At 37.0% G+C, this 19,446-nt stretch overlaps 1 protein-coding gene across 3 annotated transcripts in view; it reads left to right on the top strand.

Annotated features, from left to right (window-relative positions):
• Positions 1 to 18,852, top strand: part of LOC116247911 (protein unc-13 homolog) — a 39,665-nt gene extending 20,813 nt beyond the window's left edge. Inside the window, exons 13-27 of one of the 3 annotated variants that reach the window (XM_031620360.2) lie at positions 2,093 to 2,182; positions 2,254 to 2,439; positions 2,564 to 2,716; positions 4,131 to 4,223; positions 7,407 to 7,478; positions 8,170 to 8,287; positions 9,677 to 9,852; positions 10,901 to 10,985; positions 12,544 to 12,657; positions 13,589 to 13,695; positions 14,527 to 14,604; positions 14,684 to 14,779; positions 17,306 to 17,401; positions 17,474 to 17,657; positions 18,490 to 18,852. In XM_031620360.2, coding sequence (XP_031476220.1) covers positions 2,093 to 2,182; positions 2,254 to 2,439; positions 2,564 to 2,716; positions 4,131 to 4,223; positions 7,407 to 7,478; positions 8,170 to 8,287; positions 9,677 to 9,852; positions 10,901 to 10,985; positions 12,544 to 12,657; positions 13,589 to 13,695; positions 14,527 to 14,604; positions 14,684 to 14,779; positions 17,306 to 17,401; positions 17,474 to 17,657; positions 18,490 to 18,647 — 1,806 coding nt within the window. In that variant the 3' untranslated portion in view covers positions 18,648 to 18,852. Of the gene's footprint in view, positions 1 to 2,092; positions 2,183 to 2,253; positions 2,440 to 2,563; positions 2,717 to 4,130; positions 4,224 to 7,406; positions 7,479 to 8,169; positions 8,288 to 9,676; positions 9,853 to 10,900; positions 10,986 to 12,543; positions 12,658 to 13,588; positions 13,724 to 14,526; positions 14,605 to 14,683; positions 14,780 to 17,305; positions 17,402 to 17,473; positions 17,658 to 18,489 lie in introns of those variants that run through there. The other 2 variants (XM_031620361.2, XR_007572502.1) reach the window with 2 other exon arrangements.
• Positions 18,853 to 19,446: the final 594 nt, after the last annotated feature.

Here is a 19,446-nt window from a genome sequence, read left to right as displayed (position 1 = left end):
GGCAGTGTGCTGAGGCTTAGGCTGCTCAGGAGAATCAGTAGATACAGTCTGATTTGCAAAAGCTGGACGACCATGTTTCTGCCAACACTTATCCACAGTATGACCAATGCGGTGACAAAACTGACATACAGGGCGCGAAGGGGTATTGCCACGGCCACGGCCCCCTCGTCCTCTGGCAAAAAAGGGTCCTCCTCTGCCACGAGTAGCAAGCATAGCAGAAGTGGTATCAGGAACAGTCGATGCAGAGATCGGAATTCTGCTGAGCCTACTGTAAGCCTCATCAATAGGAGGAATCGAGGGACTAGTAAGCATTTGGTTCTTTGCGGATTCATAAACAGAGTCTAAACCAGAAAGAAAGACCCCTACCATAAGCATATCTCTGTATGCCTTTTGTTGTTCACACTTGCATGCGGGAAAGTAGCTATTCAGTCTCTCAAACATGGACTTGAGACTAGAATAATAAGTGTGAAGAGGTCTGCCATCTTGTCGCATCTGATGGATATCATGATGAAGCTGCATAATGCGCGTTTCATTTCTTGCCTGTGAATAAGTGGCAGCAAGGGAATCCCACATATCCTTTGCACTGTCCTTGTGCAAGACTTCATTTGCAATTTCTTGTGAGAGAGTACCAACAATCCATACCATAACCAATGAATTATCTTTAAACCAAGTAGTATATTTTCCTACCTTCTGTATGGGCTCGGGCTCCAATATGAGATGTTCCTTCTCATGGGCGATCAAAGTTCTTTTTACTTGCATGGCCCACATCTCGTAATTACCCCCATCCATTTTGGTGATAATGCTGGAAAATGGGGAACTCTTCATCTCTCCCGACGATACAAAGGAAGAGGTATTAGCGCCACTACTAATTTCAGACATCTTTCAACACAAAGGAGGAAACCGAGCCACGGAATAGGAAGTGCAGGCAAAAGAATACAATCACATATCGAAAGACAACATGCTGATCATGAAGCAATATGCAGTTAACGCAGGTAGCAATCCAGAAGTCCGATCGGCGAGAAGAGGCAACAGCAGAGCTGAACGAAGAGAGATACCAGAGACGACGGTGAGAAGAAAATCAGCGTGCAGAACCACGGGCAGAGCAGCGGCGGAACAGCGGCGGAGCAGCGTGCAGCGGAGGAGCAGCGTGCAGAGCAGCGGCGGAGCAGCATGCAGCGGAAAGACGCAGAGAGGAAAAAATCAGCGTTGAGGCGGCAGCGAAGGCAGACGGGCGGCGGCGGCGCAGGCGGACGGGCGCAGGAGGACGGGCGCAGGCAGACGGGCGGCGGCGGCGCAGGCGGACGGGCGCAGGCAGACGGGCGCAGGAGGCACAGGCGGAGGCGGCGCAGGCAGACAATGGGTAGGGCGACGAGGGGCAGCAGGGATGGATCAGGCGGCAATGGACAGGGCGGCAAAGGGCGGCAGCGGCGACTGACGCCGATGAGGCGGCGGCCGGCGCCGCTCAGTCGGCGACAACTCGCTGAGGAGGAGACGGCTGGAGCTCTGATACCATGATGAAGTTAAGAGAACTAATCTTTGATTAACCTCGAAAGAATCCCTAACTCCTCTTTATATAGACTAGAGGAGAGGGATAAGTTACAAGAAAGTCATTAAAAGAAACATTATTACACAAGTGCCCTCTCAAGCCTAATACTGAGTATAAACACGTCTTAACATCCACGATGGTAGCGGAATCCGTCATGGTGGCTCTGATACCAGTTGATAGCCTCTTGGGCTACCAAGGAAAGAAGGAGAGGAAGACGAGAGGGAACGAGAGAGAGAGAGAGAGAGAGAGACTAGAAGAGAAAATAATTTATCATAATGTCATTAAGGTTAGACACGCCCAATTAAGAACTTACATCTCAAGCAAAGTGGTTCCGGGTCTTCACTAAGATCCCGATCCAAACTGATAAACACTCTAATAAACTCAACGTAATGAAAGCAATGCTGAAATAAAACTAAACAAAGCCTAACACAATACATGTTGGAATACTATGGGATCTATACGAGTTCTTCAGAGCATCCTATGCCTTATTCTGCACTCGTGTTTCTGGGAGATTTTAATTTGTGAATAATGTTCATATTCTTTCAGGGTTCAGGTGAGACTACAAAGTTGAAGGAATCAGCCTCTGAAAAGGTTAAGATGTATATAATGACATCAACTAAAGCCGCTTTTGAACAAGTAAGTCACATAAACCAAACACTTATTCATGTGCTTCCATCAATGTGGCAAAACTAACACATGCACTATAGGCTGTGAATGGCCTGGAAGCCAGATCAAATGCTGCAGGAATGCATCCTCTGGCTTTGCTTGCTGATGACCTGAGATCGATTGCTGGTAGAGAATGCAAAATGTTCAGTCCTGTCTTGTCCTGCTGGTATCTGGAAGCCAAGGAAAAATTTGCCTTGCTTGTGCATGAGTTTTATGGAGAAAAACTGGTAGAATAACTGTTTCAGATTTTCAGTTACTTCTTAGTAATTGTCGTCGAAACTTGAAATGGTTTCCACGTTTGACTATGTATATGTGCTTTCAGTTTTAACTGCTGTTTATTTTGTTTTCCAGAAGCCCTTCCTTGAAGGTTTATCACAGCTATCATCTGACGCAAGATCTGTGCTTATTTCTGCTTATTTGCTGGAAAATGACCTAGCTCAGTTCGGCTATAATGGTGACATTGTGCTGACTGGTTCTTTAGTGAAGGAATGGCACCCTTATGAGGTTCGAGGGCCATTTTTTGTCTAATACATAATGCCTGCAGTTTTTTTAAACTTTAAAGGATTGTTTGGTTACCTCAGATATGATCTATTCCTACTCCCAAGGTCCTTGGATTTTGAGATCCATGGATTTCAGATTAGACCCTCTGCCATCTGATCTTAGATCAAATGTGTTGACAATGTAAAATAACAAACTGGGGATCTCAAGGTGTTGATCATAGGTAGGCCCTTAGTTTGATAAAACATGGATTTTGATGTGGATCTCTTGCCACATTAGCAAAACTATGCTACATCATATCCATGATAAGATCCTTGGCTCTCAAACACAACTTGAAGATAGATTTTCGTCTCTTTTAATGCAGCTAGGAATTTTTTGCTTTTACATGCTTTATATTGGTCTGTGACTAGAGATCCATTATCTTTTAAATTGATAGTCAATGTGAATATCACACAAAATTTAAGTCACTTAACCAAATATTAGCATTTCTATGTCCAGAGCTATTTAATACAGAATTTTCTGAATTTTGCAAATGTATCTTGGTACCAGTAGTTTTATTTATAGTTTCAGGGTAAAACCCATCATTTTCTTCTTAATTCCAAAGCGGGTCTCCCATTTCTAAATTTTTTTGATTAGCACAAAAAATTTGCCACTAATGTTTAGCGAAATTGTAGCCAGCATTTTCTCCCTATTCCATAAACAACCTGAAGTGTGTCACATTTTGCTGAAAATAGTCAAATAGGTTCTTTGTCTTTATCCTTTACATTGTCATATTATTATTGTTATGTAACTGTCATATCCTTCTTTTTTCATGAAAGCAAGTAATTTTGGAATTAAGGTCAAGAGGCGCATAAATGAAAATTTCCCTACAATTTCATTTAGGTGAACATTTTGAAAATCAATTTCATAATTTGATCAGCAGACAAACAAGAGATTATCTGTTGCAGTGATTCTGTGTTGCTGATAGATGTCATTATGGGGACAGCAGATGAATATAGGACCAGATAGCCACATGTCCAAAGATTTGTTTTTCTTTGTCGATACTTTTGAATATTTGTTATCCTATTGAAGTATAATGCTTTTCCTTCTCTGATTATATGGTATTTCTTATTTTATTGGTTTATTTAATATTTCTGTCTTTTAGATGTTTCAATTTAAGTTTTACACCTTTTGACCATATGTTTTTTTTTTTTGTTATCGTAGTACACACTTATTTTGATTGTTTATATATGTATCTCTTAGTAGCTTATGAGCCTGGGACAGCTTTTCAGTGTTTTCTGTTTTAAATATTCAGTATTAATTTTTCCAATTTTGCTAGTGTTATGCTACTTACTGATTTGCTGGAGGTGTATAAATTTGATTTCAAGCAATTATTAAGAACTCTATTTCAGCCCATTCTCAGTCAGCGAACATGGTGCAGGTGGCTGCAACTGCTTATCCACTCATCCAAGATTGGGTTGACATGCAAAGTCACAATATTTTGGAGTGGACTGAAAGAGCTTTTCACCTTGAGGTTAGTATCTCAGCCTAGCATCCCCAAGCTCTTCTTGTTGTGTGGAAATGAGAAGTATTATAATGGCTTCGTCTGTTCATTTCATGACTTTTCAGTCTGTAGTCTATATGAAACAATCAATTTTACTTTTTCAAGGTGGTCTTAGGTTCGGTCCTTGGTGGTTGAAAGTTGAAACTTTGAATGCAAGGTAAAAAGTAGGGAATGTTTACCTAGGTACACTTTGGGAGGAGTAATTCTCAGAGGAGAAAATTTCACCACGTTTGCGTTGAAACTTATCTTTAACCTAAAAAATTTCACCCTGTTTAAGTGTAGGGTAAGATAAAATTTTCCAATTATAAATCATATCCCTCACATGTTTATGAAATTTCTCTACAAAAGACTTGTTTTTGTTACAAAATTCCAACTAATTTTCTAATTTTTTGCATAGGATGCTGTTTTGATGACAGTAAAAACCATGTTAAAGACCTGATTTTGAGATTAAGAAAAGCTCTTCAGCATTTTGTTCCTCACATCCATTTTTCACACGTTTGACCTCAGAAGTTTGCCCTGCATAATGCAGAAAAGGATCTTCCATCCTAAAATGTAGTTGAATATCAACATGAAAGAAACATACGTTTTTTAACTTTCCAGACAATTCAAAAAGGGACCATAAATAATTCTCCAATAGGTAATCATGTTTATAAATCTTCACAATTTGAAGTATGAAAACCAAGCTTTTTCCAAAGTGCAAAATTTCAATACTCCTATCAAGTACAACAGCTATCAAGAACTCAATCATAAACAATCCAGGCAGAGACACTAAAAGAGAGGTTTATTTTCCTGTCTGTCTCTAGTCTATCTTTATCAATTGGTACAACACAAAGTCACTCAAACTACATCACAAGACACTAGCTCATATTTATGTCATTTGAAGATGATTGAACCTGTCACCAGTTCCATCTAAGGAACAAACAAAATTCTTTTCATCTTCTCAGTTTTGGAACCTGTCTATGGGGTTACCCAACAAAAAAGTTTCTTCAAGAAGATGACTATAGTTTGTCAATTTGTATTCACAACATGAATACATGTTGAAACTAATGATACAAAAGAAGGTGGTGTCTTCTTACCAGGGCTGGAGGCCATGATGGCAAGGTTACCATTTTCTCTTTATTGGGAGGCCAAGTAGATGGATGAGAACACTATCTTCTTCCCTTGTTTGAGAAGTGTGATTAACACGTGTGGAAGTTCTTAAAACAGGACCCAGAGCTTGCTTTCAAGATTGGTCTTCAGAGTAGGAGGCATCAGCAGAGCCATCAAGAGAAAGGGGGAGCTCTTGCTGCTGAGACCAGGTGGTTGAGCACTTCATTACCTTTCACAATATGAGTCAAAGTATCAAACTTCATGAACTCGCAGAAGGGGAAATTTTCAGCCCACTTCTGGATGGTAACAAGCTCAGACCTCCTGGGGTCCATGACTTTCAGTCTATAATGAGGATAGAAAATAAACATTCACTTGGTGAATTTTCACCCTGCTTGTATAAGTTTGCAAACTTCCACCCTAAAAATGCAGTCAAACCCTACCTTAGGAATTCTGGTCTGTGTATCTCCTCCCAGTCACATTGCAACTTCCGCTTAGATACTCGGCCTTCTCCCATGGGAGCTTGTATTCTAGATATATATATATATATATATATATATATATAGCTACACACACACACACATACATAAATAAGAAAGCGGGTAGTTACCAAACCCTTATATTCCAGAATGGATAAGAATTGTGTGAACCATCAATTTAAGGAGATTAATTAGTAGAGATTAAGTTGAAAAGAAAAATAGAAATCAAGCTGAATTTTCAAGAGATACCCCTCAAAAGAAGGCAGTAGATCTCGATTAAGGAAACTGATTTGTTTCCTTCTATGAGAAGTGTTTCTGTCTCTTGCAAAATAGCTTGGTTTCTATTTTTTCAACTTAATATCCACCATCCAATTATATATATATGTATGTGTATATATATATGTGTGTGTGTGTGTGTGTGTCTGTGTATGTATGTATATATATATATGTTTGGTTACCTTTTACAAAATGTTGTTTGATGATGTGGTGTTAACTTATTTATGTCTTGATATATATATATATATATATATATATATATATATATATATATTTATTTATTTATTTATTTATTTGGCTACCTTTTACCAAATGTTGTTTGATGATGTGGTGGTAGCTTATTTATGGCTTTATGAAAGATGTTCAAATCTCCATGTATTACTTAGACTAGACAAGCTCAAGTTGAGCTCAAGTTTCATTCAGCTTGGTCAAGCCAAGCTTGTGCTGCAGAACTTGAGCTTGTCTCGAGTTAAGTCGATCTGGTGCCAAGATTTTCAAGGATCGAGCTGAGATGCTGCCTTAGCTAGCTGATTTTGTAGCAGACGTACATGTATTGTATGCATTTATGTGGTACTTTTTACTGATCCTTCGTTTTTTGCAAAATTTTCAGTGAAGAAGGTTGATGTGTATAACATGAAAGGACATGTACATATACCAGCATGCGTGTTTTCATCACATTACCTTAAGCAGCTGTACTTTAAAATACCAGTTCTTTGCCTTGATATGGCCTTTTAAGTTTTAAATTCTTGGGAATGTTCATCTTCTTACGATGCATTTGTTCGTCTCTTATATGTTTCGATGGCAAATTAGAATAATTGATTATTTGATACCAGAGTCATAGTTGGCTGTGAAAAAATGGTGGAAATCATTTCAATGCATGTATGTGTGGTTTTGCTACCCATGCTTGGACTTTACTATTCCTGATTCCTATCTTTATTGGACCAAAATAGACTAGATAGTTGAGTTCTGTTGTAGTCCTTGCAGTGATTCTTCTTTTTGCATTATTGAATGTTCACATTTCCTGTGTTTGTCTTTACTGTCAACTCCACTTCGATTGTTCTAGGACAGACTTTTGGTGTATATATTTTTCCTTCTGCCTAAGTTTTTATGAAAAGGCATGTGGTTATCCAGTATATCTCTTGATAAAAATGTTTAAAATAAATAATATTATTTATTGATATGTATATCTGAAAATCATTAAAGTGCACATGATATAAATCATTGTACTTGAGGCTAGTAGTTTTGAGATTTCTTCTACCCAAATTAAGCAGTAAAAGACAGTCAGGTGGTTATGCCTTAAGAACTTTTGTAGGTTTGGGAGCCTGTATCTTCTCTGCAAAAGCATGGTTCATCCATTGTTGAAGTTTTTCGGATTATAGAGGAGGTGAGTTATATATTTTCTAGAGACTGTTTGCTTCATTGTGCTTTGAGCGACAGATTTTCAATTTTTAGCCATCTGGTAACGTCCAACACATGGCAACATATATATTTATGAGAAGTTGAAATCCTCTGGCCATGCATCGGGCTGCATGTGTGGCGTCCATGATACTCAAGGGAAGAAAGAATGAAGAAGTGCAACTTCTTTTATAGCACAACTGGCATTGGCTAGATTCTGTAGAATATGAACCAAGATATTCGATGAATTCAAGCTTCATTCATAGTATATATATAGGAGCTGAAATCCTCTGGTCATCTTGAGCTCCTTCCAATCACGGCTGCCTAATGCATTCATCAGGCAGTGTGCTGTAAATGGCCAGAGGACTTCTCTATCTAAACGCAGACAGTCATCTGCTAATTACTTATTTATTGTCCTTCTCACCCTTCTTGTCATGTATTGCTGTTTTCGATGAAATTCTATGTTAAACAGTATAACACTTGTAGGAAGGGTAGTTTGTCCTATTGCTTCTCCTGTACATATTTCTATTCTTCTTCTCAGAATGATGTATTATTGTTTGTTGTTTCCCTTTTCTTGATCTTATCGATGATGATGATGACATTCTGCTATAGATTGGTGGTCTTTCTGTGTACTGTGTTCACATATTATTTGGTGATGCCATGATTAATTTTCCAAACAGACTGTTGATCAATTTTTCAGTTTAAGACTACCAGTGGGTGTGAAGCACACAAGATGTTTGCTTTCTGGTATTGCTCAATGCTTGGAAGGCTACATAGAGAAAATGCGGGCCCAACTAGGTCTGTTTGTTTGCATTTTTTACTGTTTCTATGCCGTTTCTATTAGCAAGTCTTTTTATGATTCATGTTACAATCTGAGAGTCTGATGTTGATTAAATAAAAATCAACCAAAGAAAAGTAAAGAACAGAAGAGAAAGAAGAAGGGAAGGAGAAAAGATGAGAGAAGAGAGGAGAGAAGCAAAATAAGTCACCATAACTTCCATTAGGGCTAATCCCTTCTTGAAGTAGGGATTAGTAAAGAATTACATTAAAGTCCATGAAATTTAAGAAAATACAAAAAGAGACTTAATCACCAAAACAAAAGTTCTATCTACTCCTCCATGAGAAATGTTTATTATTTCTTAACAATTCATCCATGTTTATTTAAGCTATGCATGCTTGCCATGACCTGATCTGTATTTGTAGTCCATACTTTCTTCAACTTTCCATACATTACTTCATTCATACTCAATAAACCAGAGCCTTGGAAATCGCAGCAGTGTCAATATCATTGTTTCCTAGTTTAATTGTTAGAGTTATGATTAATTAGCCGGTGAGTCAGTTATCAAATATCAACTGGTATGTGTTTGACCTCGGCAATACTTGCTTGCTTGTCTAAGACACGCCAATTTGCTGGCAGACTTGGTAAAAATTTAGTGGGCTTGGTTTTCTCTTGGTCTAAGCCTTTGCTGATGATTTCACCATATATTTATGCCATCACCATCTTCATTGTTTTTATCATCATTGGCATCTTCTTGGTCATGATGGTCTTGCTTGCTTTATTCTATTTTGAGTTACATCTTCATGCTGTCTAGTGGTCTATTTTCCTATTTTGACATGATCAGTAAATTAATCTGTGTTGCTAGGAGAAACTAAGTGTTTACATTCCTACCCCTTCTTTCTCTCTTTCTGACTCCTGGAAGGGGGCTGCAGCACAGTTTGGAGGACATATGAACCTGAATCAGTTAACAAACTTTAGCAAGCTGAGCTAATTTATGGCCAGTTTGATTTTGGTTTGGAAATAGGGAATTCAATTGTTCTTGTGAAGATCATTTTGTTATCTTCATTAGAATGCTTGAATTATTGGTAAAGAATGCATTTACTATATTTTAGTATAAATTGATGAAACTGAAGTTATTTCTGGATGGTTTGGAACCACATATAAACTAGAGTGTAAATTGTGTTTTCATACTTATAGACTGTAATAAATGTCGGTATGTAGACTTTTGCGGCTTTTATGCTTCCATTAATGCCATCTATGATACTCCTTTTTCTCACAGACTGAACTACTAAAATCATCATTAGTTTATTTCAAGAAATCAACTCAAGCTTAATTATGTATCCTTTAAATATAATATTGATGTGGTTAAATATTCATAAGCATGTCTGATAGATTGTTTTGGAGTGCAGTTGACAAGAACAGCTTGTATCCAGCTATGCCTGCATTGACTCGTTATGAGGAAGGCACAGTGAATCCCTTTATCAAGAAAAAGTTTGTTGAATGCAAGATTCTGGATGAGAATGTCCTTATGCAGTTGAATGACTTGACAGTATTCAAGCTCTGCGTCCAAGCAAACACTGTGCATGTTAGTCTGATTCACTACCTTTTCCATTTTTTAGACTTTTTGTTAAAATCTTAGCCTCATTTTATACTTGTACTCTTTGAGCAAACAATTTTTTTGTAGCAGCCCCAGAAGTGCATAGCAGGAATTGCTGCAAAATTAATGCCACACATGTCTCACAAAATAAAATGCTGCCAAATCTTGCTTGGAGAAATGCTACTCTTTTTCATTCTGAAATGGAGATACATAATTTGTACATTAATAGTTTGTGCGATAGTCAGCCTAAAGGAAGGTGGCCTTCATATGGTGTATTGCATTTGCATGTGTCTTCTCATCTACAAGCTAAACATAGTGCATGAGACCATGAGTGGGTGAGTGTTGTAAGGTACAAGCATGTCTGTGCTATTCTATTCAAAGGTCTTTTGATGAATGCTTAGAGTTATGCTTCTTTATGTAGAGCAAGGGTATAAAAGAAGCGCCAATGTTTACACATATTGTCCCAAAAATAACACATGTAATGTATCACACATAGCTACAGATGTATTTTTCAGGTTTTCATCGGTGAGAGTTTTTTCAGTACTAATTGGGAAGTTTGTCTTCTGAAATTCAAAAAGTATAAGTCCACAGAGAAATTGTATCAATATTTTTTTTTCATTGAACTCATGATGTATATGAAAATATTCTTAACTTTTTCAAATGAAATGTTTCGTACAATCATTCACCATGAGATAGTTTTGAAAGACACATCAATATATTAAAATATGCAATTAACGGTATTAGAATTTGTACTATTTTTAGTATTTTCCAAAATTATAATTAGAAGACCCTAAATAAGTTTACTGTTTCATACATCTGAGGCCATATGCCATGAGATGTAACTGAAACTCCAGAACCATGTGTGTATCCTTGGGTTGAAAAGTCCACTACTTTTTGAAGGTTACTCTTGAATAATATGTATTTTAATTTTGGAATTGTTCTGGGATATGGTTTAGAAGGTTATTATCAAAAAACTTATTTTTATGTTCAAAAACTTTACGGAAGCTCTTTAACACACATTTCTTATTTGGTGCAGTACATTGGGAACCAAGTCAGGGAATTAGAGGATACTATTCAGAACCATTGGGTGAATGTCAGAACCTGTGACTATGCTGGAAAAAGTAAGTCATGAAGTATTGCTTTCATAAGGTCTGGCCATTGTGCTGCATTATCGTTGATCAGCTACTTTCTTCTAATAACATTTTACCATTTGCTTTTCATATACTCATTGTTATGGGTGGGCTTTGGGTTGACCAAACATGTCTATTGTCTTTTCCTTTAGCACGTCTGTTTTTCCTTTTCTTTTTGTTTTTGTTTTTGTTTTTTTTTTTTTTTGAGAGAGATAGAGGTAGAGAGAGGTGAAGGAAGGCCTTTGATGAAACACTCTAAATGCACTTTGAAGGTGTAGAAAGGAAACTTCAGGCACCACTAAAGGTCCTCTTGTCAGTTTTTAGGGAACAAGTGAATCATTACTCTTGCTTCTATAGTGAAGATTTCACCATACATTCCATTGATCGGTTAGTTTGTTTTAATGATGTTTTTATCATTTGCTTTTCATATACTCATTGTTGAGGGTGAGCTTTGGGTTGACCAAACATGTTTGCTTTTTCTTTAGAGTGTGTATGTGTCTGTGTGTGAGAGAGAGACTAGTAGTATTCTGACAGCTACAAGTTCCTTTTCAGCCATTTCTGATCACGTAAAAGGGAAGAAACTTGTTTGCAAGCTTCTTCACAACAAGTCTGAACAAGCAAGATGATGACACACTTTTGAAGGTAACAAGTAGAATGACAAAAGCAAACACATAGACTGTGAAAAACCTAGCTTTGATACCATGCAATGGAGTAGTCCTGGGGCAAAATCTAATCTCACAAGGTTCACAGGAGTAGGAATTAATGATCAATATTGGTGCAAGGAATAACTAACAAAAGCAGTCACTCGACACACTCAAGGTAGAATAATTTTTTTTAAATTATATTGTAGCTAGAAAAACGTGAGAACATGCCTAGATTGATCGTACCTCTAAGTCACATAGGTAAGTGTATGGGTATGGGTACTGTGATTTTAGAACATCTTGGTATGGGGTACAGCAGAAAAAATGTTATATATATATATATTTATTTATTTATATGTATATATATGGGGTTCTACATAATATCTCATAAAATCCTTTTTACAAGGTCAGACAACAGCCCTGGCATGTACTCAAATTTAAAGTTGATCTTCTTGTTGTATTCCTTGGGAATTCAATGATCCAGAAAAAAAAAACAGAAGCAGAAGAAAAGTACAAAAAACAGAAAAACAGAAAAGACACTGATTATAAATGATATCTACTATGTCTATAATTATGTATGTAGTGTTATAACAATGTACACATGTAGCACATATAAGTACCTCATTTAACATTGTGTGCATGTGTGCAAGCGAGTGTGTGCAGTTTGTTTTGCCTAATGCACACTACTTTTCTGCTGACTAATCTGCTTATTTTGCACTACCTTATGATCTATTTGTTTTATAATTTTATATCTTATTAAACATGTATATGTGTTTGACTTACGGACCTTTTTAGAGAATTCTTTATGTTGGTTGAGAAGCAGAAGCACAATAACAAGTGTCTCTTGTCTTATTCATTACTGACTACTGGCAATGTTGACTCTATCTATGTTTGTCATCCTGTGCAAGGTTCAGATAAGGACTTACTATCACATGGTAAACTCATTCAAGAGCTTTTGGATCCATTTGTTCGGGTCAAGAAAATTGCAAACGATACTACCAACCAAATATGTGACTTTGTTGGTAAGTTTGTGAACTAATCAGTTTGTATCTTCTGATCTCTTGTTTAATGTAACTTTCTGTGCTTATGTATAATGAAGCAAGAGCTCAAATTAACATGCTCAAGGAGTACAGAAAAAGCATTCTACAAAAAGTAAAACCTCATGAACAAGTGCTTGTACATAAAGTAATAAAAAACTAATTTGAGTGCACAGCACATGAAAATAGAAAAATATATATTTGACATAAGATACACAAGAAAATGCATAAAGTGGGTTCAGAAACTTTTATGTACACCGAAGGGCAGACAAAACATAGCCATTGGGCAATTCAAGAGCTATAATCCAGCGCTTGGACAATGCAACAACTAGTTGGTCATACAAATGGAAAAAAACCCGATAATTAAAAAAAGAAAAGTATAAAAGAAAATAAATTACAGGATAAAAATATACATTTATGTATGTCCATCTATACTATGTATAAAGCAGGTACCATACATAATACATGTGCATAACTTTCTCGTTGTTGACATTGGTCAATTATATGTCATATTTGAGTGGCTTCACTTTGAGTAACAAATAAAATAATGAAGGCCTGAAACTAAAGTTGAAGGAATGATTGAATAGAAGCTGCAATTGTAAATGACTGTTTTCCTGTCGCCCTGCTGGATGGTGAAGGATTTTGTTTTAATTCAACTTGAGTAACCATTCTAAGGAAATAATGCTGTTGTTTTTTCCAAATGAATGCGGTATGCACATCTGAGAAAATTTTGAACCCATTACTCGAATTGCAAAGATTCTTGCTACATATTATAGTTTGTACTCTCTTAATGAAATATTTATGACAAAGTAACCTCCTCTGACATATTATGTATGGTTCAAATTCTATCCTTTTTCTATTTTGTTTCTTCTCCATAAGTTAGCAACAACTTATGCTTTCCTTTTTCAATCTCTAGGTGCAAAGGTTGTATTTTGGGACCTGAAGGAGCCATTCCTTTTTAATTTATATCGAGGGAACGTGGACAATGCTCGTATGGAATCAGCTTTGGAACGACTTGATACTGTATGAGCATATTTTTCATATCCAATGTGTATGTACATGTGCGTGTGTGTATGTAAATGTGCATTCATTGTGCATGAAGACCAAAAATCTCTCATTTAGATCATCTATTGAAGGACATTTTACCATAAGATTGTTTGCTATAAAATATACCTCAAGGAATTTTTGTGTCATTGTTTTTTCTTACTCTATATCCTTTTTGCATATTGCTGTCACATGGAAAAGGTGTATTCTTTGTTGAACTTAGGAAACCATGAAACTAGACACAGATAATAACAAAGGTTCTAACTTTTAATATTCACTATTTGTGCATGATACCTGTCTATCTGCCTGCCATGTAGTGTTATGCATACACAAGCATACTGCATATTTACATGCATAGTTATTGTTGAAATCAGAAAATTTATTTTAAGTGTAGTAGTTTTTTTATTATTTAAAAGTTGGAGTCCAAGACAATCCGGGACTAGTTGCTGGCATAAACAATTGTTGAGATCATACAAGATTTTAGTTCATAAAGAAGGTGAAGAAAAAATGGCATCAAGGAAGCAAATAGGGTCTGTTAAGTAGCACTTGCTTTAACAACTTGGTTAGATATTGATGTATGTTGCTCTACATGTCCCGTTTTGACAGATGAAATTTCATCACCGTAGTTCCCTCAACTTGTTATAGCACCATTGTACTAATTAATATCTGCCAGTTATTGGAGCTTTTAGTCTGACTGGGTTTGGTGTTCATCTAAAGTGTGCCTGAGTTTGTTTTCTATGAAAGTGTAAATAAAGTTTGTTTTTCACAAAGCACTAATTGAAGACGTGCAACTTTTTATTTGCTTTGCAGGTTCTTGGCAATGTTTGTGGCTTGATTAGTGATGCTCTAAGGGATGTGATTGTCCATTACATTTTCCGTTCTTCGTTGGTACATCCCCTTACATCAGAGTCTTTATTGCTTATGCTTTTCACTTATTTTTACCTATGCTTTATGCTTATATTTGTAGGATGGATATATTTGGTTGCTACTAGATGGTGGCCCTTCTCGTGTTTTTACTGGTAACGATGTTTTAATGCTCCAGGAGGATCTTAACTTATTGAAGGTATGATCGTTTTACATGCACATCAAAACATGCTCAAAACGTGTTTTGTAGTACTAGCATCATGCAATCGCTTTACATTCTCACTCCAAGCATATCATATCTAGGGTAACCACACTTTTATATGCATGCAGTCATAGACTTGTAAACCACAATTTATCAAATTCTAAAACTTCAAACCAGCGCTCTTACTCTGATCAACTCCAATCTGATCCATCCGCTTGTTTGATTAGATCAGATTATGGATTGATTTATCGGCGGTCCAGAATCTCCAGATCATAAACTGTTCAGATGCCAGCTGAAACCAACTGCACCTTCTGCCACGATGCAGTCAAGGTCTGGCCAATTGTGGCCTGTAAATGAAGCATAGCTTGCCAACAAGGACTGGATCGGATCTTGCTCTGCTCCAGGTGCAGATCAGTATGTCCACAGCCCAACCAGATCCAGTATGTACCAAGCTCAGCCAGCAACAGGCTGCCCGCTGGGTCGAATCTTGTTCAGGCAATGTGCAGAAGGCAGTGACCAGCCACAATAAAACATATTAAAGAATCAAATGCTGAAAATGACCTTGTTAGACAGCATATTGATTAGTGAGCCTTTAATCAACACTTCTAAACAACAAATTGCAATTATTTGAAAATAATTTAGTAATTCAACTTATGCAAAAGATGATTTCATTGCCAAACCAAGACCAGTTCCAACTCACCAGAACCCAGCACATTGGAACAAAGTTTAATATAAAATGAGTTTCAGATCAGCGTGCAATGGGCTTCTTAGAAAATAATTTTAACATCCATAAAATGACACCTACCATGTGAGGTCAAAAATCAATGTTCTGAAACCAGAACCTCTCCAATTAACATACATCAAATAAGAAACCAGCTTCCTGAATCACGTGAAACATGTTACGAAATAATATCTCATATTGATATTGTAACTAGGTTTTTAGCTTAGGTATTTTACATTTTATTTTCTTTTACATTTTATTTTCTTTTTCTTTTCTTTTACATTTTATTTTATTTTTATTTTATTTTATTTTCTTTTCTTTTCTTTTTGCCCTCCTCATTCTAACCGTTGGAGGTTCCAACGGCTCACAAAAGAGCCGTTGGAACTCCCAACGGCTCACAAAAGAGCCGTTGGAACTCCCAACGGCTCACAAAAGAGCCGTTGGAACTCCCAACGGCTCACAAAAGAGCCGTTGGAACTCCCAACGGCTAGAACCACTCTTCTTTAGCCTCTTCTTCTTTCTTGTCTCTTGTATATATATTTTAGCAATCTCTTGTATTAGGTATGCTGTTTTTCACAGTCATTGAGCATTTTTTCAATTAGATTAATATCTTTTCAAGTGGCCTTCGTGCCTTTTTATATCATATTCTTCTTTAGTGACTATTATAGTCACATTTATAATGGCTACCAATTTCATTCAGTTAACTGGTCTAAAAGATACCCGAAAGATACATTCCTTCTCCCCTTTGAACTTGAGAGGATGCAAATTCAATTGTTCCAATTCCATGTTTGGAAAGAACATTTGAAACTAATGCTAAGCTCTTGGTGAAAATTCCAGAATTTGTCATAGAATGAATTGATGCCTGAGATACCCTCCCTGGATGGGTTCTTCTTCTGTAACGACAATCAAATCCAAATGTGCATATCCCTCTTGTAAAGGTTTGGATTCTTTGTAATATCTGTACTTCTCTAGCATTTCGACTGTCATAGTACAATGAATTCCTCAAAGGTAAGAGCCCAATATGTGGTAGGAAGACATCTGAGACGTGCAACCTCTGATGTTGGACTATTTTTCCTGTATACGATATACATCTCTTTCATTGTGGACAGAACTATTTGGTTTTGCTCCCCATGAAATCAAGGAATTTACTAAGATGACAAAATCTTGTAGTGTAATAATATATTCTCAATTGAATGATAGCCTCCTAACTCAAGTGACGAAGATGAAAGCACAAACAAAACCAGATGTGAACTGCCTTGGTACATCTGGTAATATGATCATTGCAGCTAGAATGCTTTTGATTGCTTTTGAACTTTCAAGGGCAGTGTTGAAATTTTTCATTCGGGTAGCCTTATTGTAACAAGCAATAATCCTTAATAAGGAACACAAGCACTATGATAAGAATTTTCGGTTTCACATATGGTCAAGATGGTACTGATTTACAAACTATTAGTGGTCCTTTCTGGTTTGAAAATGTTTCGTACTTTATATTTTATATCTATCCTTGTTTTCAAAATTGGTTTCCTTTTGGGCTATTCTTAAACCCAGTTTTTGTCTTACCCTTGTTTTCTGCTTTGGGTTTCTTATGATTGTTCAGGAACAAAAGTATCTCTTGGTTAGATTTTGAAATGTTTATGTCCAGTATGTTAACTTGTATAGAGAACAATTTTGTTACATGTGTGTCATCCGTGATAATTAGATTATGTGATGCAGTATTCCCGGAGCATAAAATGCCGCAGATCTAACTAGTAACATGGTATAAGAAAGTGATGGCAAATTCTTTTTCCTTTTCTCCTTCCTAGGAGCTTTTCATTGCAGATGGCGAAGGACTTCCTCGAGCATTGGTTGAGAAAGAAGCATTGATGACCCAAGAGATCCTTGATCTATATACTCTTCATGTTAGTTTGTTGTGTTTCTTATTTTTGTTGTCTCCTACATGCTTTCTAAGTTGTACTTTTTTTTGTCACCAGACAGAGACCATAGTTGAGAGGTTGATGGCTGCGAGTGAACAAATATCAACAGAACTTGGACATGTGAAGCCAAGCAATAGGTCTGCTGAAAGTGCAGATACACTATTAAGAGTACTATGTCATAAGGGTGACAAAAGTGCATCCAACTTTTTGAAGATGCAATATAATCTTCCCAAGTCTTCAGGTGTTTATTTCCTTGACCTTCAGCAATATCTAAGTAATTCAGTGAGTAGTAGTTTGCATCATCCTGCTTTCAGACAGATCAGGGCAGTTTTGCATGGAAAGCTGAAACTCCCCATGGGAACTGAAAGAAATATGACCACGGAATCCCATAGCAGGCCCAGTCTTTCATGCGAGATGGGTGATCAGTGGTTAAGAGTGCTTGTTAGAATCCACAGACAGGCACCAGGCCCTGAAAGGGCTAGCATTTCTTTGGTGGGATTAGGAAGCTTATTGGGATTGAAAAGATATAAAAAACTTTTGAAGCACGCTCATTCTGTGGCAGCATGAAATAAATGAGCTTAGCATATATTACGACCTACAAATCCAAATATGAAGTGAACAAGTTTTTTTTTTTTTTTAGTGGAATGGTAGATGCCTAGTTGATTAGAAAATCTACAACCATGTGCCGTATGAGTGAGGCAGGGAACTCTTCTTCACAGTTTATGTGCAAGACAGGCTGAGATGCTATTTCTTGTTCAGGATGCATGCTTCCGTGGGACACCATGATGCAATCCATGTGCTGCCTCGTCTGGTTATCACTAATCTGCTTTAGGCTGGTGTTATTAATAGCTTATAATTGGGGAGTGGGCGTTATTTTTTGTGTCCTTGCCAGCCTGAAACAACCTTGACAGGGTATCAGTTCAGAATAGGATGGTAGACCGTCTTTCCCATGGAGGCCGGCCACATAATGAACATGCAAAAGATAGCAATGCATGCCTATAAATTTCAATTAGGTTTCCTCATCGATTTTGGTATATAACTATTCTCATTCAGAGATGCTTGCCTGCCTGCAGATTATGAGGAAGGTTCATCCCTCAAGGGCCCCGTTTTGTCTGATATCTTTACGCGTACTACCTCTATCCAATGGACCAAGAAGGGCCAAATGGGTATGAGAACAATGAAGAAGAAACTTCAGAAGGTAAAGTCTGAGCTCAAGTATGGTGGGAGGTGAGCACTTGATATGCAGGTTCCTTGTGATACAGTTCTATGCCATTGCCTGGTATCAGAAGTTTGCAATTGAGAATTCTCTCGGGGATTAATGTACGGAAGAGTGCAAGTAATGGAAGGTTGTCCTTTTCTTTTTCCAGTTTTGGGAATGTTAAATATGTAGATATGGAGATCATGTATATGTGCGACTAGGCTGTAAGTTCTGGTGATACCTTCTTGTAAGCTTGTAACAATAAACCGGTAGGGATCTGTCAAAATCCTTCTTCCCAGGGTCAAAAAATAAAATCAGCAGATAGAATACACGTAATTATGAGAAAAATTATGAATAATGACTTTTAGAAAAAACAAGAAAAAAATTAGTTTTTTCATATTAAAAACATAAGCTATTTCCCCGAGTATTTTTTTTCTAAGATAATGAATGTTCTCACTGATATACTAGTGTTCAAAAATCCTCAGATCCTGTTGAGAGATTTTCAAATTGTTACAATTTTTTTCTGAATACAGTTCGTACCTGAAAGTATGAAATCAGAAATTTACATCACTTTTAGCTCTAAATAATAGATCCAGAGCAACTGAAAAAGGGTCACTCAGAAATTATCTTCTCCCTTTGCAGAACTTGTTTGGATATTTTGTGAAGGTAAGATTATCGGGTAAACATATTTCACGTCATATGAAACCGATGGTTGAGCCATATTGGAGGGGCCGGTATGGTCAAAAGTTCCACATCATGAACGAGCCAATTCTGAGATCAATCATTACAAGTTGAACAAGCAAAATTGAAGGCTCGCTTCCTGAGATCCTAC

The sequence above is a fragment of the Nymphaea colorata genome, chromosome 2, assembly GCF_008831285.2.
Source record: "Nymphaea colorata isolate Beijing-Zhang1983 chromosome 2, ASM883128v2, whole genome shotgun sequence".
Taxonomy (NCBI): domain Eukaryota; kingdom Viridiplantae; phylum Streptophyta; class Magnoliopsida; order Nymphaeales; family Nymphaeaceae; genus Nymphaea; species Nymphaea colorata.
This window is presented reverse-complemented; position numbering and strand designations above follow the sequence as displayed.